Here is a 24,197-nt window from a genome sequence, read left to right as displayed (position 1 = left end):
TGGATACACTTTAACAAAAGGAGTTTCTACTAAAACTGAGAAAATTTTAGAATCAGTGAATGGTTTCGTTTATTTTGCATCTGCACTGTATACAAATCCTTGCTTTTTTGTCACATACAGTACATAGACTATCATACGGACACCATATAAAAAAAATCTATTTTTTAAGATTCCCTGAAGGTTTAGTTGTGGCAAGAACTATCAAATGTACCTACTCTTCCTCTTCTTACTCATTTTTCTACTCACTATTGCTAAATATATATAAAAAAATGTATAAATAATAATGAAAGCCAGTCAGGAGTAAGAGACAGAAATGCATCTGAAAGCTGCTTAAACTTTAGAAATTCATAACATTTTCTCTGCTGTGTTATTCTCACCTTTCTATACTTGGGAAAGTGTTTCAAAAGCCTCCTTGCAACAAACCGGTGTAGATAAGCAAAACATGACACCAAGAATGGTTTCTTTTAGAGGTTTTATTTAAAGTATATAATTTAGTGAAACAGAAATAAAGTAGACAGGGAATTACAGTACAGACATATTCCTGCAGTAAAGAAGAGTGGCAGGTAGAGGTGTGGGCACTAGGTGAACCTAGCTACTCTGGGTAAAGGAGTCCCAGAGCGCAGCCAGCTTGGCCTTCAGGTTCTGAGCGTAGGGGTCCAGCTTCTCCCTCAGGTCTTCAGAGTAAGGTGTGAGGCTCTTCTGCATCATCTCTGCTCTCTGCACCATCTGGTTCTGGATGTTCTCAGCCATTGGAGCCACGCTCTTCTGGAACTCCTGCAGACGTTGGTCCACTTTCTCCATCAGCTCCTCTGTATACGGACCCAGTTGGGACTGTAGCTCCTTCACGCTCTGCTCAAGGCTTCCCTTCAACTCCTCGCTCTTCTGGAGCACGGTGGCCTTCAGGGTCTCGGTGTCCAGGGACTCCGCGTAAGGGGCCATCTCCTGCTTCAGTTGTTCCACACGTTGCTGAATTTGGAATTTAAGGTCTTCGGTGTAGGGCTCCAGCTGGCCTCTAACTGTGCTCAGGTCCTTCTCCAGACGCTCTTTTAGCAGCTCAGACTCTTGGGAAATTCTGCTCAACATGTTGTGGACCAGTGGGGCCAGCAGACTCCGCAGAGCCACGGTGTACTGGCTGGCCGCATCTGCGCTCTCCGTGATCTTGGCACTGGATGAGAAAATTCAAGACATGTTTAGGGTTGGTAAAACTGAAGGGTCAACTAGGACCACGTGACTTTTCAGGCTACTGACTCACTTGACTTCCTGGCCGAGCTCAGACTGCCTGATCGTCTGTAGAGTGTCCTCAGCAGTTTGTGTCGCCTTGGCAACATAGTCCCAGAATGCATCTCTCACTTGTTCCAGCTGTGGTTTAGGTTGGTCTGGCCAGAAGACGTTGGCCTGGCAACCTAATAGAGCGCATCAGCAAATCAAAGTGAATGTTATACATAGGTATTGCTGGACTTGTCAGTTACATTAAATTTGGCTTAACCACAAGAATTCTAAGCATTTCAGTTTTTTTTTTTTTTGTTCACATAAACTGTTAAGTTCCAAACCTTTCAACTTACTACTACTTTCTGCGATCTTGTGGAAAACCTTTAAATACTGACATTTGTCTCTATGTACTTTGCTGCAAAGCTGAATGGACTTACAAGAAAATGCTGCAAGCGCAAGCACCACCAACACCTTCATGGCTGCGTTGGAGACTCTAGAAAGAAACCCAGAAGAATCAGTTACCTCATAAGAATCTACATCAAAATCAGTCAAAACTTAAAAAAAAAAAACAAAAAAGATTATGTTTGGTGAAATCCCATCTTCTGCCTCACCTCTGAGTGTGTGTTTGCGTCTCTCTGGTCGTCCTTGGCTGTATTTATAGGGAGGCGAGAGGTGCAGTCAGGGACACAAAGTCCATTACCATGCTGTCACCATTGCCACTCCTGCTCCACATCACATCCTCAGCTCCACTGAATGGGACTTCGATAACACACAGATACCACCCGACTCGACCATCACGAAACACAAGGTTGTAGGCTAAATCAGGCCGAATCAAAAAAAAACAAAAAAACAAAATAATTCATATTCCATTTAGGTAACAATCTCTCAGGGCAACATACCCCCTGGCTATGAGAAACATGTTGTTTTGGTGAAGTCCAGCAGCAAAGGACAATGGGTAGCGTAGTACTTAGAGTGGTGGGTAGAACAACTGCCTTTAGACCCAAAGGTTGCAGGTTTGAGCCTCCCCTCTGGCTGCAGTACCCTTGAGCAAGGAACTTACTCTCAATTGCTCCAGTAAAATTACCCAGCTGTATAAATAAATAATTGTAACCTTGTCTTTGTAAGTTGCCTTGGAGGAAAAGCATCAGCTCACTGAATAAATATAAACATAATATTGTCAAACACATTGCAGGTGTCTGTGAAGCTATGATGTGGCCCTGAGCTCCTGCCTTACATGTATATGAAGCACTTACATTTACTCAGGTAGTTAACACACTGTGGTTTTACTATGCTAGAGCAGAATGAAAAATATTTTACATAATCCCTAATGTATTTGAATTTTTAGTGTTTGAACATTGTTTACTGTTAGGTGCTCCTCCAGGGGTATCTTCTGAGTGCCGCAAGAGAGTGATTTACTGTGACGTGAGGCATCGTATTACGAGAGGGCTTATTTGGGTTCCTCCGCGCATGTTGTTTTGCGGTCTTGGACATGTGCTGGCGACGAAGCCTGGGATAAAACACGGGAAGGTCACAGTGGAGTGAAGGTTAATCCTGTTCGCAAGTACACCTGTTCAGCCTGACCTCAGATTCTGTGAAAAATGTGGTGTATATTGAAATACTGTAAAGATTTAATACTGTTCTAATCGAGTCTGTTCTCGGTCATATGAATGAAACTGTCAAGAAAAACTAGTAGAACACTAAACTGAAAAGAAAAGCTGAACTATTTTTTGATATATGTACAATTACATTTACACTTATTTCTTTAACAAATGCTTTTGTCCAAAGCAACTTCCAATGAACTCTATGTAATGTTATCAGCCCACACACCTTATTCACCGTGGTGACTTACACTGCTAGATACACTACTTACACTGGGTCACTCATCCAGACATCAGTGGAACACAATCTATTAATTCACAATCTATGGGGGAACTTGAACGGCATGTCTTTGGAGTGTGGGAGGAAACCAGAGCACCCCAAGTCTTACACTGCTGGATACACTACTTACACTGGGCCACTCATCCATACATCAGTGGAACACACACACTCTCTCTTTGTCACTCACACACTATGGGGTTTTCACAATTATAAACAGATTATGGTAAGTCCAGAACATTTTATTTTGCAATTCTGTGTGGTTATGTTACAGGCAATACATGAGCACATACATCACACTCGAGTTGTTTCATGAGAATACGCGATTAAAACAAACACGGGCCTGCCAGTAAAACCCATGGCACCCTTCATGGAAGCTCTGCGCACACTGAACCGTGATGTCAAAACAAAACAAACTGTGCCAGTAGCTCCGATTATTCTTCTGCACAAGTTAGCCATTAAAAGTCACGTGCTGACATGCGCTCCTCACTTGTGCGTTTGACGTTACCCATCCTGTTAGCAAGTTTTTAATCAGAGAAGTGATAATTCGATCCAGGTTTTAATGAGATGCACCCCCCCGCTTGTCGGTGACCTATGTTCCAGCGTTTATAAGTGTGTGATTGTTGAGTCAAGGACACCCTCTCCCAACACCTCGACACGTCACCAGTGTCCTGTCACCTCTACGCATCCCGTCCAGCCAGCGTGGAGGGGCAGAGTCCGTTGACAGCATGGCGCTGGGAGGTCAGGGTGATACTGTCTAATCACCGGCGTGCGCCCTCTCTCTCTCTCTCACGCACACACACACAGAAATATAAACAAGGCAGAAACCTGCAAAAGAAACTGGGAATCTGACCGCGCTTTTTGGAGGGAAACTGTTTCTAAACACAAGTTTTAGAGCGAAAAGGTGCCGTACATAAGCAATCCCCAATTCTGGCCTAACACACACACACACACACGTAAAGCAGCGGGGGGCGGGGGCTTTGTGTGACTTCGGCGGCAGGGATCGGTGCTTTCTGGGACTTTCCGCTCGAAGGCAGCACCTCGGGAACATGAAACCGCGTTCTCGCGCGCCGTGGTGCCTCCAGACAGGGTGTGCACGTTGTTATTGCCAAAACCTGCATTTTCAGCAATCTGATGTGATAAAGTACTGTAAATCACAGCCATCGTCTGCCTGTGGAAAGAGTTCCGATAAAGCGGTCGCTACTGTTGCGCTCACCTCCGTCTCGGGTTGTGTTTGACCCTCGCCGCTGGACCTGGGGGGTATTTCTGGGACCGTCTCCAGTGACCACCTGAGGGGGAACAACAGCTGCTCTGGCACGAAGATAAAATCGGGTTGTTTAGCATTACTGTAGATACAATCAGGGTTGTAAGGACCCCTCTCCCCCGCTGATTCTGCGATCGAGGACCATCACGCTGGAATGTGACCGAGTACGTTGCTTGTAGGGGGTGGTGAAACCCTGGTTTTTACCACTCCTGGGACAGGCCGTGTCATGCTGTGCCTGCTGGGGTTCCACTGCAAGGCATACCTTGTTTTTCACGCAGATAAAAGTCCTGCACAAAAGCTGCCTGCCATCGTTCCCTGGCTGATTCACCTTTTGATGAGAGAAACCGGTTGGTGCTCAGACAGGGGAATTGAGAAAAACAAGCATACCACAGGCTGTTTGTTTGAAGAGCAGCATATGCCATTTGTCCCCAGAGGCAGGGTTCACATGACCTGCAGCATTTGCAAGACATCCTTTCTTATTTAAATCTGGTCACTTAGCTGATGTTTTCTCCAAAGCAGCTTAGTCTCAAGGTTATAATTGTTTACCCACTTATACAGCTGGGTAATTTCATTGGAGCAATTTAGGGTAAGCACCTTGCTGAAGGGTATAACACTTAGAGGTGAGGACGAAACCTACAACCTTGAGAGCCAAAGGCAACAGCTCAAACCACTATCCTACCAGCTGCTTCAGTTAGGGCAACAAATACATAAGCAACACAAGCTTCTTTTTTTTTTTTTAAGATAATAAATGTAAAGACATTGGATTATACCGCAAAGACCATATAAGTCACTCTGGATGAATTCCAGTGTATTCGAAGTGTTCGATTCAGCAGAAGGAGAAAAACGCTTTCCAGATCTGCGTTCCATGGAGCTTTTGAACATGTTTCATTGCAGGTATCTTTTTTCAGGGAATATGACACACACACACACACATTTTCTGAACCACTTCTCCCACACAAGGTTGCGGAGAACCAGAGTCTACCCAGCAACTCAGGGCGTAAGGCTGGAGGGGGAGGGGACACACCCAGGATGGGACACCAGTCCATCGCAAGGCACCCCCAGCAGGACTCAAACCCCAGACCCACTGGAGAGCAGGACCCGGTCCAACCCACTGCGCCACCGCATCCCCGCTGCTGTATGACACTTCACAGATAATTCACGGAGAACTAATGATGTATGTGATGCACTCTGAATTTTTCGGCGAGGCGTACGTCACTTTGGAGCAAGGCGTCTGCTAAATGAATAGATGCAATGTAATTCATATTAAAGTGTTTTCGGTGTAAGGGGGTGCGGTGACGCAGAGGGCTTGATCAGGTCCTGCTCTCAGGTTGGTCTGGGGTTCGAGTCCCGATTGGGGTGCCTTGTGATGGACTGGCGTCCTGTCCTGGGTGTGTCCCCTCCTCCTCAAGTCTTACACCCTCTGTTACTGGGTTAGGCTCCAGCTCACGACAAGCAGCTTCAGTGTGTGTGTGTGTTGAAACATGTCAATGTGAAATTGATTTCAGATAACTGTGATCATGACTGCTTTTCATTTATTCAGTCTGTATATTTGCCGTAAAGTACCATGGTACTTCACCCGCTTCTTAAGGAAATATCCTCTCCCATTGCTTTGATAAAATTTTTTCAATAGGGGTGAAATCCCAGAAGTTTTACGCTGGCGAGGGAACCTTGGACCGAAGGAGCTCAAACTTGGTATCTACTGACATCTGGTGTCTGTGTGGAGGCTCCATATGAGCCTCCTGCTTTTGCGCTTCCAGGGATATGTGAAGGAGAGGAGTCCAGTCGTATTTGTTTCCATTCTAAATTTAGCCATACAATAACCAGATTGACAATACCGAGAGATAAAATGATTTGGGTTTAAGACACCGAGTATCTCTGCCTCAAAATTTCTGAAGTAAAGTGCCTGCATAATGGGCAAAAACACTGTTGTGCTCAAGTATAAGCCCACTGGATGAAAAAGGGTCTATATTTTCATAAACCAGTGTAGCAGCTTCTGAATGTATGAGGCCCTCTTATATGAGGGCTGAGGGTACATTGATACCGGAGTCAATCTGCATTCTATTTTTCATTATCATATTTAATATAGGGGGTGTGGTGGTGCAGCGGGTTTGGCTGGGCTCTGTTCTCTGGGGGGGTCAGGGGTTCAGGTCTCTGTGGGGGTGTCTTGTGATGGACTGGTATCCTGTCCTGGGCGTGTCTCCTCCAGCCTTACACCTGGTGTTGCTGGGTTAGGCTCCAGCTCGCCGCAACCCTGCTTGGGACAAAAGCCGTCTCAGTGTGTGTGTGTGTGTGCATATGTATTTAATATATGCAAATGCAGAAATGCATTAAATATTATTATTTGATAATATGCGCTGCATGATACATTTTTCCTTGTTCTTCCCATTTTAAAAAGATCATTTACATATTTATCAGACACTTTTCTCCAAAGCAACTTCCAATGAACTCTACATAGTGTTATCAGCCCACACACCTTAGTCACCAAGGTGACTTACACTGCTAGATACACTATTTACAAAGGGTCACTCCTCCATACATCAGTGGAACACACTCGCTCTGTCACTCACACACTATGAGTAACCTGAACAGCATGTCTTTGGAGTGTGGGAGGAAACCAGAGCACCCAGAGGAAACCCACACAGACACAGGGAGAACATGCAAACTCCACACAGAGTGAGTGGGGATCAAACCCATGTCCTCTCACACCACCCAGGCACTATGAGACAACAGCACTACTGACTGTGCAACCATCATTTTCACAGTTACAGCATAATTGTTATGCTAACTAGCAGTGCTGTTTTTCAGACCGTGTGTTCGTTATTATCATGATGATTTTTGTTGCAAGAGGGTATTTCCATTACAATGTACATGTAAAGTCATACATGTCCCATCTACTTAGGCATACCTACAGCTCTATAAAAGTACTATATTATGATAGTTAGTAGTCAACTGTCTTCTTTGTTTCTTATCTGATGTATTGTTTTTCTTGCCTTATGCCTGTGTTAGAGCACTCTGTGTCACTGCGTGAGAAGAGCACTATATAAAGATAAATTGAATTGAATCTAAGACAAAATTTACTGGATTCTTCACTATGGCCTTTGCTTTGCAGCTTCAGCTGAGGTCAGCTGGCCTCTTTCCCCAGGGAACCTCACATGGCTCGCCAAGGCTGTAGCTCTGAACTCGGCCAGCGAATTTCCATCCAGTGTCCTCAGTCACATTGAGATTTAAAGTTAGTCGGATGTGAAATGTTCCTTCTTTGCTGAGTAACTCCTCGTCCCCCCAGCAGCCACTGTCCTGGGACAGGCCCCATCCCCTTTCATGTGCACAGTTACCTGTGGAGTATCTTAGTATGTGGGGCATGTGTAGTTTTAATTATACTGTATATTATTATGGGACAAATATATATATATATATATATATATATATATATATATATATATATTAGGGGACAGCTAGTACCATGGTGGTTAGCACTACCACCTTTGGACCCAAAGGTTGCAGGTTTGAGCCTTACCTCCTGCTGTAGTACCCTTGAGCAAGGTATTTACCCTGAATTGCGCTAGTAAAAAAAATTACCCAGCTGTATAAATGGGTAAATAATTGTAACCTTAATGTTGTAAGCAGCTTGGGAGAAAAGTGTCAGATAAATTAAATATATAATAATACATCTATGTAAATATAAAATACTGTATATACACACACACACATTTTCAGAACCGCTTGTCCCATACGGGGTCACGGGGAACCGGAGCCTACCTGGCAACACAGGGCGTAAGGCCGGAGGGGGAAGGGGACACACCCAGGACGGGACGCCAGTCCGCCGCAAGGCACCCCAAGCGGGACTTGAACCCCAGACCCACCGGAGAGCAGGACTGCGGCCCAACCCACTGCGCCACCGCACCCCCTTCATACTGTATATAATTAAACTATATTTTGGGGTCAAGACAATAAAAGACTGGTTGCCATGTGGTGCTGCTGTGGTTGCAATGATGGTACCATGTAATGCAAACTAGTCATTAATAAGGGATTAAATGTTACCGCTCTACATGCCATCTCACTCTGAAGGTCAAACATTACACCGAGCTCTCCACCCCAGCTGTTGATGTTCACGCTGCAAACGTTTCTCGCTTTTACTCATCTTTCATTAGACTGCAGTATCTGGGAATGGAAGAGCTGTTAGTGTCAGCGGTCGACTGGAATTTATATTCTACAGCTCTAGAACAGCTGTCTTCTTCTGATCTTGTCTGATGTTGTCCGAGGGCACATTAAACCACTATCCGGACCGTTAGCCGCCACTGACTCAGTGCTGTCATCTCTCATCACTATGGGATGAGACACCTTCTGGCCCCGCAGGGACATAACCATTAATTTGCTGGCATGCACACCCTTAGTGAAAACGAATTATGTTTTTAATGCTGATTCCATTTATACTTTTTTTTTTTTTAAAGAGAACAATTAGGCATCTTCCTAATATCTGGGATCTGGAACCATGGTGTAAATATTCAGGCTCTCATACCTCTTCTGTTAAGCGCATCTTATCCATACGACAGACACCTTCTCAGCCTCTCGAAACAGATCTTCTCCGCAGATCTGCTCACCGCCGTCACTCAAAGACCCTGCCGCTCTTATTGCCTCTTCACCCACCGGGCCGGGGGTTGAGGCATGGGACCAAACCTCAGAAAGGTGCTACCATCGTGTGCGTTGCCGTTGTCACACCAGGTGGAGCCATCGTCTCTGATTCCACATCCATGCACGGCCTGGAACACGCGTATCTCTCTTGAGGCTGAAACGTTCACTCTCACACCTTGCCTCAGTGTGTGGGGGTTACTTATGCTCCTCTGGCTGTTTTGAAAATGCCCTCCGGTTACAGTGAACATGTCTTGATTTTAGATTACTTACAGATGGCATCTCCGGCTTTCTACCAAAATTTCTCTTGAATCGCCAAATAATATATTATGGGATATTATGCTGACTGAAGATGACGACCAAGCGTCGTGAGACGTACCTTGGGGAACTGGGAAATCAAGTTACCGTACGGCAGCAATGGCATTATTACCTGTAAACTGACTTAGAAGTCTTTTTTTTTATAACCAAACTTTAATAAAGTTATTAATATAATACACAAAAGCAGCTATCGACAAATTTACAACCAGAGAAATTTGAAACATCTCCTACAGTTGGTCAACAAGACTTACTAAAAAGCCATTACGTAAAATGCATTGTCAATACAATATTTAAGTCTCTCTCCAATAATGTATTCGAAAACCCATAAAAGAAAACAATCCCCCCATTCGCGTAGTGCTGAGTTAATTGGTCAACGGAGCCAGTTGAGTGTTGGGAGGTAGCTGAGTGTTGAGAAGTCTAACCGCCTCGGGGAAGAAACCGCTGCAGAGTCTACTGGTGGTGGCACGGATGCTCCTGTACCTCCTGCTGGATGGCAACAGGTCAAAGAGTCTATGAGAGGGGTAAGAAGGGTCATCCACAATGCTGTTGGCCTTGAGGATGCAACGGTTGTTGTATATGGAGTCGATGGAGGGAAGAGGAACTCCGATGATCTTTTCGGCTGTTCTTACCACTCGCTGTAGGGTCTTGCGGTCAGAGACTGTAGTTCCCGTACCACGCTGTGAGACGGCTGGTCAAGACGCTCTCTATCATCCCCCTGTAAAAGGTAGTGAGGATGGGAGGGGGCAGTTTCGCGCTCTTCAGCCTCCGTAAGAAATGGAGATGCTGCTAGGCCTTCTTGGGTAGGTAGGTGGTGTTCAGGGTCCAGGAGAGGTCCTCCATCATGGGCACGCCAAGAAACTTGGAGCTTTTGACTCTACAGCTGTTCCGTTGATGTGCAGAGGTGATTGGTCTACTTGGGTCCTCCTGAAATCAATAGTTATCTCTTTAGTCTTGTCAAGATTTAGAGATAGATTGTTGTCTTTACATTATTCTGCAAGATGGGTCAGATCCTCTCTGTATGCTGACTCGTCATTGTTACCGATGAGGCCCACAACTGTAGTGTCGACAGCAAACTTGATATGATTTGAACTGAACTTTGCAGCACAGTCTTGAGTCTGTAGGGTGAACAGCAGCAGACTGAACACACAGCTCTAAGGAGCTCCGGTGCTCAGTGTGGCGGTGATGTTGCCGATCCTGACAGACTGAGGTCTCCAAGTCAAGAAATCCAGGATCCAGTTGCACAATTATACACAGAATTCAAAATTTGTTTCTATCCTTAATGTATTTTAAGGAAAAATACAACAATTTTTCATTTACAAAGATGACTTCCAAGCCGATAACAGGCAAACAAACTCATAAAATAAGCACAATTGTCATACTATTCCTCCGGTGCGGTTGCATCGGACCCAAGTGCAGAGCACAGGAAGCTTGGTCAAGGGGCAGTTCAGTGGACATCATCAGGGAACAGGCAAAAGGTCACCAATGTACAAACAGAATCCAAAGGGGCAAATCCAAGAAACCAGTGCGTTGGCGAGGAAGATCAACAAAACTGAACAAGGTTCTGCATCAGGCTGTGCTCCACAGCCCCTTTTTAAGCTTGTGCTCGCTAATTCGAAGCAGGTGTTCCCTGTTGAGCAGCCAATGGGGGGCATGACAACAATGTATTTATTTAATCAAATTAGTAGTCTTTTCTTATTAATGTGAGATGATGGGCCTACACTGGATGTTCTTTTTCCTTCATCATGATGGAAGCGACTTGCTGCTCCTGCCTTGTGGTCTGGGTCTCAGCCTCCCAGAGTTATCACTCGGCTTCTGGTTCATCTGGCACATCTCTTATATTTACATTTTTTGTACTCAGCAGACACTTTTCTCCAAAGCAACTTCCAATGAACTCAATGTAGTGTTACCAGCCCACCCACCTTATTCACCAAGTTGACTTACACTGCTAGATACACTACTTTCACAGGGTCACTCATCCATACATCAGTGGAACACATTCTCTCAGTCACTCACACACTATGGGGGAATCTAAGCAGCATGTCTTTAGAGTGTAGGAGGAAACCAGAGCACCCAGAGGAAACCCATGCAGAAACAGGGGGAACGTGCAGACTCCACACTGACTGAGCAGGAATCGAACCCACAGCCTCTCATACCACCCAAGCGCTGTGAGCCTTCCAAGTCTGCTTTTCCAATGTTACTGTCATAGCGGGCGATGAGAACACCATCCGGATACCCCCAGCCGGACGAAGTTCGGCCTACCAGTCTCATCCACTAGCTGAGGGAGCGGGAATGCGAATGAGTGATTGACGAGTCAGAGAATAAAACAAAAGTAAAAATGAAATAGATGATAAAATGAACCCGGAGAAGAAGAGACACACAGAGGGAAGAGCGGATGTGAACGCAGGTACACAAGCAGGACGAACTCTCTTCTGAGAACGCTCACTTCCGAAGAAGTGCTCATGAGCAGCCCTGGGGTTCCTCCCCCCCCCCCCTACAAGTCAGCATTACCGGTGAAATCTGATGCCCGGAACGTCAAAGACGCACGGAAGCAACATAGGGCTGTTTTCCCCACATAGAGTGATAACAGTTACTCCCTCAGGTCTGTCGGTTACTGCAGCTGACAGATGTAATCAGATCACACTGACAGCAAGTGTGGAAGTACAGTTCGGTTAGTGTGTTTTTTGGTAACATATCACTGCTCTGTATTTCCTGCTTTATCACCAGCAGCTCATTTCCTGGCTCAATATACTACTGTCGCTTTTATTTACAATATGCATATACATATAAAGCAGTTAAAGAGGGGAAAAAAGCTGACATTGAACTAATCAGGAAAAAGGTTTTATTGTATATAAACGCATGCCTAACCCATTTATTGCACCTTCCGGATACGTGAAGAACGTGTGTACACGATTGCTCGGATTCTGTCACATTTGGATTAACTATGGAGTATTGTAACAAGCCGTGTTACGAGGGAGCGTCGTGTTCGGGTGGAAAAAAATGTTTATTGGGAATAGTTGAGCATTGTGGGTAAAACTTGACAGAGTTGTTCAACCGTTATGGGGGTTCATGGGGATTATGAAGGGGTGAGTGAGTGCTGGGCAATATGGAGGTGGGAAAGAAAGCTTGAGAAAAGCTAAGTAGAGTGGGTTCTTGCTTTGCTCCTCTGAACCCGGAGCACAGCAACATGTTGCTAGATGCAAACACTTTTCACATTCAGTCCAGGGTTTTTACATTTATCTGATGCTTTTTTTCTAAAGCAACTCACAATGTTAGTCTACTTACAGTTAATTACCCATTTATACAGCTGGGTAATGTTACTGGAGCAATTCAGGGTAAATATCTTGCTCTGGGGTACTACAGCCAGAGATGGAGATTGAACCTGGAACCTTTTGGGCCAAAGGCAGCAGCTCTAAAAACTGTGCTACCAGATGTTTGTAATAGTCTTTCATTAGCTATATAATAAATGTTTAAGTTTCATACAGTGAAAATGTTTAAAAGTAATCTAATTAAAGCTGAAAAAACAGGTATTGTACACAGTTAATCTGTAATATCCTCATATTTTCCATATGAAAGTATTACCAACTTCTTATATGATCCCAATAAACTCAACTATTTCTGGGTTCATTGTTATAACAGACTAGTAAGAAGGGAAACTGACTTTTTTAAACTGCTTTTTAGAATCCATAAACACGTAGCACGTATAAATATACGCACACACTTCCATTTTTCTCAACTGCTTGGGCACTGCTGGTCATGCTAGGGCAAAGCCTATCCCAAGAACACGGTGTAAAGCATGGTACCCTCTAGCCAGATCCCCAATCCAACGCAGAACACACACACATTTATATCGTGGCAGCAATTTCAGAGTCACAGATTCAGTACACATGATGTAAAATGCATGTACAATTTGAGTAAACATTAAATCAGGAGAAATTCTCAAATACAAGCCCACCACTGTTTCCCAATAGCAGCTTGAGATATTCAGTAATTTATGATACAAGTATTTTTGTAGAGTTTTCTCCTGAGATTCTAAGGTATTTCACATTTTTAGAAAAATCCTTCTCTCCTATATGGGTTACCTTGATTGAAAGCATCAAATGGCTTAGTTAATGTGTGAAGTGTGAGCATATTTTGAAAAATTCCCAGTCTGCGTCATATTATCTTTCTCTCATTTTCTGTCACTGACATTTCCGCACACGCCGATAAAGATGTTGCGCAATTTTCAATCAAATGGAATTGTCAAAGGACCATTCGAAAAGCTGAAATATGATTTCGGTACCAACTTATTTGTATGTTTTCCTGCAGGACCTTCATGAAAGTAACTCCCGAATTTTCATACGGGCGAATGTCTCCTTTCTCTGCAGCTCTTTGGCACCGAATACGGGTTTCACAGTTTCAAGAATCATTTCAAAGTGAACAGCATTAAATGTGCAGGAATTTCCCCACTAAGTGCCCAAATCCCTCCCTCACCGGAAAGGACAGTCAGAAAAATAATCCTTTTTAATAAAACGCATAGGGATTTTTCCCCACAGACTGCAGAAGTCCCTTCTCATCACCACCAGACTGTCAGCAAAACATTCTTTTTGTGTAAGATACACAGGAAATATATTATATAAATCACTGGAAGATGATGTATAAAAACCGACACAGCGGGAACCAGATTTCATCCCGAAAGCCTACAGCTTTGAGGCCGCAGCGTTTCTATCTTGAGCAAAGAGATTCTCCTTATTTCATAAAGCACATTTTTCAGGAATAGACAACGGCTGACATTTAAAAACTTCAGACAGCAACGATACTCAACATAGCCAAGGAGTGGAAAAGCCAAATGCTAATGACTAAGTTAACATAAGTGAATGGATAGCGTGTAAAATATGGAAACATATTAATAGCTTAAGCAAGAAATTCAAATTAAATCTATTGAATATTAAAGGTCAGGGAATAATTCTTTTCCAACTAGGAAAATCACCCAAGCATGATAAATTAATAAATCCAGTCTAACAGGATTTTAAAAGAAGTGACCTTGTTCAGGCACTTTTTAAAATTACTGGTGATTCTGGAAATGAAAAGTAGTGAAATATTAAATATTTAAATGCTAATTTAAATATTCATTTGTTACAAGCTACTTATGTTATGAATGTATTCATTAACCATGTTACCTGAGGTACGGGAAACTTGTTTTAAAAATATCCTCAGTGCAGGCAAAGTAGAAAAAGCAGGTGCAATTTCTCAGGGTTCTTGTAGCTCCATACAAAGCACAGTAAAATGATGTTACTATTGTAGAATATATATTTTCAAACCTTTATAGTTTTTATTGGCATGGTTCTGAAACCCTGTAGTTAAAACTTTCTTCATGTTGATAACCTGCACTAAATCTTGTTTACACATGTAACCTACCACTTAAATGTGTTCCTTGCTTACAGGTTAAATCAAAAGTTCCCACAAATTATGCAATAAAAACACTGGTTAAAAAAGCAACTGTTTCAACATGGCCAGTCATGGTTCTGTAAAAAGCTCACTCACATGATCATCCACACCCCCTCCCGCCAAAAAAAGAAAAATCAGAATTAGTCAAAAAACAGAAACCAGCTTTTCACTGTTTCATAAGAAATGTAATTGATCCTTTCATTGGTCTATACAGGTAATATATATATTTTATTATATATATATACCATTGAATTAAGGAAGTGAAGAAAAAAACCGATTAAAACGACTCGAAACAAGATTCCACCGTTAAATCTACACACTTGTATAGTTCCTCAAACCCAACCATAAGCACTGAGACGCACAGGCAGCCCGTACAATACAAAACTGAAACAATCACACCTTTAATCAGGTAATTAAAAAAAAAAAAAAGTTATAACCAGCAATCTGTGTGCCATCCTTCCGAGCCAGTATATCGGTGGCGCTGAATCAACTTGGACAGTTTATTAAACCCTACTGATTTTACAGTACACGTAGTCGGTGTTCAGTGGACAAATGCAAATGACTGTAGCCAAATGAAAACCCAAAGGGCCACACATGCAGGGCACCAGCATAGAATTCCCCATATAATACTAGGCAATCATTCCCAGCTTTATGGTAACTTAAAAAAGCTACAACAAGAAATTCTGTGGATCAGTAAAGAACCACCATCTACTTAATCTGTGCCTACATGGCTCAATTATGCATCTTTAATGGTCTAGCACGAATTAATTTAGAAAAAATGCACTATAAAGAGATGGTTGCTTTTCACTGGAATTTAAAATAAATATATTCAAGGTTCTCATGTCTGCTCATTAACTTAGTTTCATTATTAGTCACATATTTAACTGTGTGCCATGATGTCAGAATACCAATCTGTCACGTTTTATATCGGTTTTTTGCTGTAACAAGACTTAATGTCATATCGGATGGCACAAGGAGACTTATAGAACACCTATTATCTACGGTATCTAACAGTTGCAAACTTACATTTGTTGTAAACAGTACACGGCATATGATCCACAGCTTTCCTGTTGCAATTTGATTCTTGAGGTGGGTTTTAATTGCGTATGATGACACATTAGAAAGGACTCGTGGTATCGTGCAATGTTCGGTTTCACTGCCCGCATCTGCATTCTAGCAGAGACCACACAGCAGTCCTTTCTGTATGTGTCACTTTATTAAAAGGTCTAACATTTCTCCTGCTAGTCAAGTCTTAGTCCCTGTGTCTGAGTGTCACGTCTGTCTCGGTCTCTCGGCGTCAGTTTACAGGTGGGCGGCTGCAGACTGTTCCTGTGTCCTGTGGTCCGGCCCTTATCCGATGGTAATGCCGAAGCCGCATTGGAACTTGTTCTTGCGGTGGTTGAGGAAGGCGCCCAAGGCAAGGGAAAGGGGCAGGGGGACTAGCTTCTTCTCCAGGGTCGCACCGACCACCCAGTTACTGTCCAAGGAGCCTAAGAAGCCAGAGACATGTGTGTTGGGGGAGCAAGTGCAGTTAAGAGGGTCTGCTGCTCTAGTACTCCATGGTCTAAGATGGTCAATTTCGACAGCAAAAGAGAAAAGAATCCAGCTCCATAAATGCGAAGTGGACAAAAGAGCAAGCTAAACTAGGAGACAGCATGTAGATTAATTTAATAGACGGGATCTGGTGAGGACGAAGTGCTGTGCTTGCCTTTAAAGAGCAGGTTGGCTTTCGGCAGGTCAAGCTGATATCCGAAGGAGACGCTCGTGTCCTGCATTCGAGTGCTTGCCTCAAACTCGACCCCGACCTGGAGCTGCGGGCAGTGCACAGGGGCTACATTAATGCCATTTTTAAAATATTTAATAATAATAATAAAAAAAGAAATTAAACTGCTACAAAAAACAGGATGACACTCAAGATCAACACACATAATAGCTGGAATTTATACTACCTTCATGTCACAGCATAAAAAGATTTATGCACATGGATACAGTAATGAGGGCTATACAAATGCATCAGTCTGTTTCAGTGTTCAATCTTTCAGGAACAAAATCTCAAAATACAAGAGGATTTAAAAACACACACACACACACACACACACACACACACACACACACACACACACACACACACACACACACACTTGTCCATAAAATTTAGTGTACTGCTGCAATTATATAATTGTGGATTTAAGAACAGAATAAATCAATACCTGAACAGCTAAGATATATGCTTAAATCCTTTTGCATATTTTTTAGAAGTTTGATATGATTTCATTTAATGGTTTGATTTTCCTAAGTTTCAGTCTGTCAGTTATTTTTGATCATGGCTAATAGGTTGGCCTTGTGTAAACCGCAGTACCATACCCTCAGCCTGTGTATAATGGGGTTCCATTAAAAAAAAAAAAAATCCATTTGTGCATTTAGCAGGTACTCTTTGCCGAAGTAACACGCCGTTCAGATTAGTGGTCGTTTCAGTTCCAGAGAGCATTTATTTCCACTGCCTTGCCCTCTGCACACAGACACTACTCTCCTTCCAGAACAAACCCAACCACATCCTTCCTATCACGGACCATCTCATCCGCTCACAGCACTCAATAAAGGTAAATCTAACGTCGCAACTGAAACAGCGGATTCAACTTTGCTATTACTATTCATTAGTCCACGTTATTCTTTTATAGCCTGTATTCATTTAACTGGTACTTGACTCTAAAGTGACTTGCAATGTTAAGTTTTATCATTTACACATTTATACAACTGGAACAACTGAGCGCTGAAGGATACTACAGCAAGAGGTGGGATTCAAACCTGCAACCTCTCAGCACGAAGACAGCAGCTCTAACTGCTACACTTCCTGCTGCCCATTTATACAGCAAAGTACTTTTTACTGGAGCAAGGACACAACAGCAGTTGCAGGGGGCCGAGCACTTCACAATAACGCTACACAGCTCCTCTAACAAAACAGTTCACGTGCTTTGCAGAACGAAAGGCACAAGTAGCGATCTTGCGAACTTCGATTATTTCATGAACATCGATGCGCCAAACAATCAAAATATCTGTCCAGGGCACACCCCGTCTCACCCCCATTGCTTCCTGGATAGATTCTGGACCACCACAACCCTGTATTGCACAAGTGGCGAATGAACGAAAACATATTTTTCCCAATAACAAATAAGGATAATTCAATCCCTCGCAATGGGAATTTGCTTAATGAGCTCATTTCACAGCTCAAATTAACCCCATTATGTGATGAATTGTTGCACTTAGACTTATGTGACTGATGCACTGTACTAATCAATTTAATAAAAATAATTCAATTAATTTTTTTAGAGCTCTCTCATGCTGTGACAGAGTGCTTGAACACAGGCATAACGCAAAGAAACAAGATAACATATGCTACATATATAAAAAAAAAATAATAATACAGTGACTTTGCAGCCCCCTACAAGAAGTTCTTCTATACAAATGACTGAGTAAAAGCTTCCTGCATGCGAACACAAGACTAGCGCACATTAAAGGGGGAGGGGGCACACCGAGACGCGGTACCTGGTCGTTGGCTTTGTGGTAGTACGAGGCATGTGCTCCAGCTCCCCCCACAGTCAGCGTGGCAATGAAATTATTGCCTGCGGAGCAGAAGAGAGCAACGAGCCCATACATCAGTGTCACACAGCCATCATTACTGCACTGACAGCAAACTGTCAGAACAACATTAATACCTCCCAAATACCGTTGGTGTCCATTGAAACCAAATCCATTTAAAGAAAGGATAACTAAAGATTACCTATCAAATATCTGCCTAAAGAACATTTTAATGCGTTTCACTCATTTCCTGAAATGGATGATATCCCTCCGCTTGGCTCCATACGTGAGCTGTTTCTTAACCACATTATTAAAATTCATATGTTCACAGGACAGTTTGTATGCAAGGCTACAAAAAAATTCTGCACTGATCTCATTCATTTAGAGTATATTCAAAATGACATTATCTCATCTCTCAATTTCATCCATGACTGCATATTTTGCTGTAGTTTACTGTAAACCCATAAACTACCCAGTATCTTCCTTAACGGTCTATCACGTGACGTAAACCTACAAACCTTCAGATCGCAATGCTGCATTTTTAGTTAGTGAATATTACATTTACAGTGACTCATAACTTGTTCGCACCTGTGTATCTGCCCACCAACGACATGACCGAGCCCTCCTCTCCTGGTCTTCTGTGATAGACCAGCTCCCCTCCCAGAGCCAGGGATGGGGTGATGGACTGCAGGTAATGTGCTACTAAAATACCTGGAAAACATGAATGGAAGTTAGTGCGGGGGGGGGGAAAATCACTGTACTGTAAACGATCATCACAAAAAAAATACCTTTGAGGCCAGTGGATGGATCCATGGACTAAAAGCACGGACACCACGGTGTGGATACAGTATTATACATTGTGTGAGCATGCTGATAGAGGCTAAGAAATGTTTCTGAGCAACAGGTCTAAAACAGAAGGTTTTTTACTACCGGAGCCGACAAGGAGGTCCGGGTTGCCGAGCGTGACGGTCGTGGTGAAATCTTGCCCCCTGTATTCTGCATCGCACTGCCAGTTCACAAACTTCTGCTGCTGCGTCTAGTTCAACGACACAAACCACTCTGAGCGGATACAGATAATTAGGTTTGTTTCAAATGATATGCACAAGGCTACAAAATTTTACTGGGGCGGGGGGGACCTTGAAAGATTAAGAATGCCCATCAACCATAACAGTTTTCATTATTCATGACCTTTGTTATCTCAATTTATTTTCAAATTTTTCATGTCTTTCGGGTTTCCCCACTTAGCCAAATGTAATGACAAGCCACATTTATTCATTTAGCCGATGCTTTTCTAAAAAGCCACTTGCAATGTTAAGGTTACCACACACACACACACACACACACACACACACACACACACAGAGTTTCTGAACCGCTCGTCCCATACAGGGTCGCGGGGAACCGGACCCTACCCGGCAACTCAGGGCGCAAGGCTGGAGGGGGAGGGGACACACCCAGGACGGGACGCCAATCCGTCGCAAGGCACCCCGAGCGGGACTCGAACCCCAGACCCACCGGAGAGCAGGACCCGGTCCAACCCACTGCGCCACCCTGTTAAGGTTACCATTATTTACCCATTTACACAGCTGGGTAATTCTTTTTTTTTCTGGAGCAATTCAGGGTTAAGTACCTTGCTCAAGGGTACTACAGCTAGAGATGGGAATTGAACCTACAACTTTTGGGTTCAAAGGCAGTGACTAACCACTATACTATTAGCTGTCCCCATATTACACACACACACACACACACACACACACACACACACACACTTTCAGAACCGCTTGTCCCATACGGGGTCACGGGGAACCGGAGCCTACCCGGTAACACAGGGCGTAAGGCCGGAGGGGGAGGGGACACACCCAGGACGGGACGCCAGTCCGTCGCAAGGCACCCCAAGCGGGACTCGAACCCCAGACCCACCAGAGAGCAGGACTGCGGTCCAACCCACTGCGCCACGGCACCCCCCTGTCCCCATATTACTTAGAACAAAATTGGCTCACCTCATTTTTGTATGTAGCAACAGAGTGAGGACAATAACACAGTGCCATTACCCACAGTCTTCATGGTCCCATAAAACTGCTTCCCTGTTTTGATGCCCCCCCACTTCCTACCTGGAAGGCCAGTTTTGAGCGGATTCTGCTGCTGAGCTGATGAATGACTTGGGCATTGAGGCTTCCGCTGTTGTCCATGTCTCCCACCAAGACTGGGAAGGACTGGTGATGAACACACAAAAACACAGTATACCTGAGTACACTAACACACAAGAGACTCTCCATGGAGGTAGAGAACCCAGATTCACACAAATGGCAGTACAAATCCAAAGATCATTTACAACACCGATTATATCTATTACTGCATAAAACAAACACAGTTCAGTTATCACAGAAATGCAACACAATGATCGAAACGCAGTAACTGGTGCTTTTTACCTCAGTAGGTGAAATCTGAGTGGTCCCCACATAGGTGGCACCGAACCGATAGCTGGAGTCTCCCAGAGTGCTTAGGGCCACAGTGTGACTAACCTAAGGGGTTCAGTTGCAGGAATCCAAGTCAAACATAATATTCTCTTACCACAACACACCTCAGTTTTCTTGAGCCTGCAAACTGGTTCTCTATAAATGAATAAATATTAATGTAAATGTAAACCCAGTTCAGCTGCTGCTCAAATATCACACATATCTGTGTGGGAAGATGAATGCTGGTAGGGTTAGGGTTAGAGCTGCTGCCTTAGGACCCAAAGGTCGCCGGTTCGAATAACATCTGCAGCTGTAGTACCCTTGAGTAAGGTACTTACCCTAAATTCCTCCAGTAAAATTACACCGGGCTGTATAAACGGGCATATAAACAGATTTAACACTAAGTTGCTTTGGAGAAAAGCATCTACTAAATCAATTAATGTAAATTTACAGCAGCTGCACTGTGATTTACCCATATGTGTCCACCCAAAAGTTGGCCAAGTGTGGTTATCAAATTCTGAGCAGTATGCCTATAAAAATTCTACAGCAGCCCAGACCGGTCCATTGTTCACCTACAAAACACAAAAAGGTCCCGGTGACGTCAGTTACCTGGAAGTGATTGCTCAGGCCTTTGTTTACCACGAGCCGCACGCCTTCCATCTGTATTGGAAAAAGCTCTGAAACCGAGGTACAGCACAGGCGAGTTAAGAGAAACATAACTCCACGTGTTATTTCTTTAAATCCAGAACACAAGGCAGGTGACAAAGAGTGGATTTTAAAGGCTATCCGATTCAACCCAACACCAAAACGTCGAACGTGGGACCATCAGGCTCATAATAACAAAAGTGCACCCTAGGCAGAGGAGAAACAGCCTGACTCGTGGATGATCCTTCCGTTTCTTAACATCCGCAACAAAAGTGTATCTCGCAAACGTCATCGGTCGTACGATCATCGCAGTCCTCACCTTTACATTTACGATGGCACTCTTCAAAAGTGCCCGGGTTGGGAAGGGAGCTCTCCGTCTCGGCGCCCTGCTGCCCTGCGGCTGCGCTCCCGATGCCGGAGGTGGGAGAGAGGGAGGAGACGGGGGGCATGGTGAATCCTGGTGGCACCGACACCACGCCTGGACCACCCCCAGTTGGACTGCTGCTGTTGCTGGAAGCAGGGGGGGCACCGGGGGAGCTAGCAGCCAACACACTGCCCATTCTGAGAGACGATCAGGACGCGAGCAGGGCGTGTAAGGTGTGCCTCGCACCGCTTCCTAAAAAAAGGAGGGAAAAGTGAACGTGAGGTGTTGATTTAGACTCTGCGCAAGACGCCGCTCAGGATCACACCAACATGACCACAGAGCTGAATGAACGACTACAGTAAGTACTGTATCATTAACATGATTTGTGTAAAAAGCCAGAGGGCCTCCAGTCATCTGACTGCTCTTCCCAACCATCTCCGAGGGTCACTAGCTGTGCTAAGCCTAAGGCTGCTCACCTGCTGAAGGCAGAGGGACAGACAAGGCACGAGGACAGACAAGGCACGAGGACATGTAAAACTTCGAAAAGGCAGCCCAGCACAGCATGGAAACCAGCCCAGACTAGCACAACGACCCCATCTTCAAGTGAAACGTGCAAACCAAGATTGGGAACTATCTAAATACATTACTTAACATTCAGAGTTTGCTTACCTTCGAAAGGGATCACGTGATACGTTTATTTATGTATTTCTTTTAATAAAAAGACACACGTTGTTGTTACCTCTGGTTTCAAACATGTTTCTAGTAAACCCTTTCCTTAGGATACAGGATATGCAGTGTGGGAGGGCTATTCAATGACCGCAGTGAAACCTATAAATGCCGGGTTTCAATACGTGGTAATTCATACAATCCATGTATTATATTAAACCTCGTGCTATACTCACGTTGCGATTTCCAGAGGACAGCTGCAGTGTAATATCGGCACTGGGACAACCGAACTAGCGCTTCATCCCGCCTACTTGCTGAAAGACGCGCCCTCGGATTGGTCCGTTCGGGTTAGTGGTTCTCTGCGGTTGGCTGACAGAAACAGGAGGCGTAATGGCTGGTTTCCGGAAGGCGAGCACGCGCTAGAATTCTTTGACCTCGCCGACGACTTCCTCCACCCACCTTCATTCACTTCGAGACCGGGAAGCTGCGTCGAGCTCGCGGCGTAACGCCCGTTCGCCGCAAGGATTAAGTGGAAAGTTTCCGCAGCGTGGAAAACAACACAGGCTTAAACAGTCACTTAGCTGTGTGTACTTTTACACCGGGTATATTATTGTAAATATTGCGAAGTCTTATTTTGAATACTTTCAGTCACTGAAACCGCAGTCGTGATAGTGATGTTTAAATTAATATCGTGCCTTAAATTAAAAATTTTGCGTCTGCGCGCGCATAAGTGTGGTAATTTTCTGGTAAAATACACACACAAAATTATCCCATATCAAAACCTTTCTATTTTGATGAGGGTTTCGGTCACTTCTGAAATTTGAACCCGACCCATCTATCAGTAATCATCACCTGGTGGCACATATTCTGTCAGTTTGTAGGTTTGTGTTCTGTTTCGTGGCCAAAACAAATTGTGGTGTTCTGTGGGTATTTAAAAAACAAACAAAAAAAAAAGAAACACCTTCTCAACAGACGTTTTCGCCTCATAGTTTTAATAAGAAGGGCTACAATGAAGCAGACATAAAGAAAGTACTGTTTGTACAGGCCTTTCCGCTCTTCGTGACGTCACACTGCTACTGCGTGTTCAGCCCTTTAAACCCCGCAACTTGCCTTGATGAACACAAAACATACACCAACTTGGCACAGAAATGGTGAAAGGTAAAGTGGAAAAAGTACCTGTAGACAGTATGAATTCATATCCTTTTAATAAAGCTGAATAATTCCCTGCTTCCACAGTAATCGGATTACTTAGATGCACATTTAGGATAGAGAAAGAGGTGAAGATGGTTGATGTAATAATACCTGTATGTGTACGAGATACTGGAGAAATACACACATTTAAATGAACAGCGACTGGGAAGGCAGGCAGCGTTTCCCTGTGTTGACCTCTCTTATCTGTTCAAGCTTTCTGGGTAAGAACAGAGAGAGAAAAGAAAAGTTCTACTTTCCTACACACTTATACTAAAAATCATAAACGCAGAACATCGAGAGAACATTTTATTCAGGTTGCAAACATGACTTGTCTGTGTGTGTTCCCCAAGTGAGCGATCATGCTTGCGTCAAAGATTTCAGTAGAATACACAGTAAGAATTCTCTCACGCACACACAGGTCAAATCATGACTTACTACATTCAGACAGAGGATGAAGTACAATGCTCGTTTTTCACTGATGTAAAGGAAATTTAGCTCAAATAACTGTTTCACCCGTTTTCTGTTTTTTTTTTTTTTTTTTTGCTAATGCTGCATACTCATTAGCACATTGTGCTCCACAGCA

General features: G+C 43.8%; 2 protein-coding genes across 3 annotated transcripts; both read right to left on the bottom strand.

Annotated features, from left to right (window-relative positions):
- Positions 1-476: 476 nt before the first annotated feature.
- On the bottom strand, positions 477-4,528 carry LOC108922208 (apolipoprotein A-I-like). 2 transcript variants are annotated; one of them, XM_018732186.2, is made up of 5 exons: positions 4,301-4,340; positions 1,821-1,858; positions 1,647-1,702; positions 1,253-1,403; positions 477-1,165 (listed from the first exon to the last, which is right to left on the bottom strand). In XM_018732186.2, the coding sequence occupies exons 3-5, from the start codon at positions 1,684-1,686 to the stop codon at positions 589-591; spliced, it is 768 nt and encodes a 255-aa protein (XP_018587702.1). In that variant the 5' UTR covers positions 1,687-1,702; positions 1,821-1,858; positions 4,301-4,340; the 3' UTR covers positions 477-588. The 2 variants fall into 2 exon arrangements, with proteins under 2 accessions (XP_018587702.1, XP_029116030.1); XM_029260197.1 differs by lacking the exon at positions 1,821-1,858 and having other exon boundaries at positions 4,301-4,528.
- Positions 4,529-14,590: 10,062 nt separating this feature from the next.
- Positions 14,591-22,748, bottom strand: tomm40 (translocase of outer mitochondrial membrane 40 homolog (yeast)). Its single transcript, XM_018732147.2, has 10 exons — positions 22,660-22,748; positions 21,713-22,009; positions 21,358-21,425; positions 20,722-20,814; positions 20,404-20,505; positions 19,223-19,328; positions 18,881-19,003; positions 18,260-18,336; positions 16,425-16,527; positions 14,591-16,206 (listed from the first exon to the last, which is right to left on the bottom strand). Exons 2-10 carry the CDS (start codon positions 21,951-21,953, stop codon positions 16,067-16,069), a joined length of 1,053 nt encoding a protein of 350 aa, XP_018587663.1. The 5' UTR covers positions 21,954-22,009; positions 22,660-22,748; the 3' UTR covers positions 14,591-16,066.
- Positions 22,749-24,197: the final 1,449 nt, after the last annotated feature.

The sequence above is a fragment of the Scleropages formosus genome, chromosome 18, assembly GCF_900964775.1.
Source record: "Scleropages formosus chromosome 18, fSclFor1.1, whole genome shotgun sequence".
Classification (NCBI taxonomy): domain Eukaryota; kingdom Metazoa; phylum Chordata; class Actinopteri; order Osteoglossiformes; family Osteoglossidae; genus Scleropages; species Scleropages formosus.
The sequence above is the reverse complement of the archived record's forward strand: the minus strand, read 5'-3'. Positions and strand labels throughout refer to the sequence as shown.

Excerpts from the sequence above, each read along its gene's own strand:
- LOC108922208 (XM_029260197.1), bottom strand. The coding sequence starts at position 4,428 with ATGCTAAACAACCCGATTTTATCTTCGTGCCAGAGCAGCTGTTGTTCC. Across the intron at positions 1,703-4,300 it reads AAACACAACCCGAGACGGAG|AGTCTCCAACGCAGCCATGA; the intron begins GTGAGCGCAACA and ends GTTTCTTTCTAG. Across the intron at positions 1,166-1,252 it reads GAGCTCGGCCAGGAAGTCAA|TGCCAAGATCACGGAGAGCG; the intron begins GTGAGTCAGTAG and ends TTTCTCATCCAG.
- tomm40 (XM_018732147.2), bottom strand. The coding sequence starts at position 21,953 with ATGGGCAGTGTGTTGGCTGCTAGCTCCCCCGGTGCCCCCCCTGCTTCC. Across the intron at positions 20,506-20,721 it reads CTCAGATTTCACCTACTGAG|TCCTTCCCAGTCTTGGTGGG; the intron begins GTAAAAAGCACC and ends GTTCATCACCAG. Across the intron at positions 16,207-16,424 it reads AGCCAACCTGCTCTTTAAAG|GCTCCTTGGACAGTAACTGG; the intron begins GCAAGCACAGCA and ends CTGGCTTCTTAG.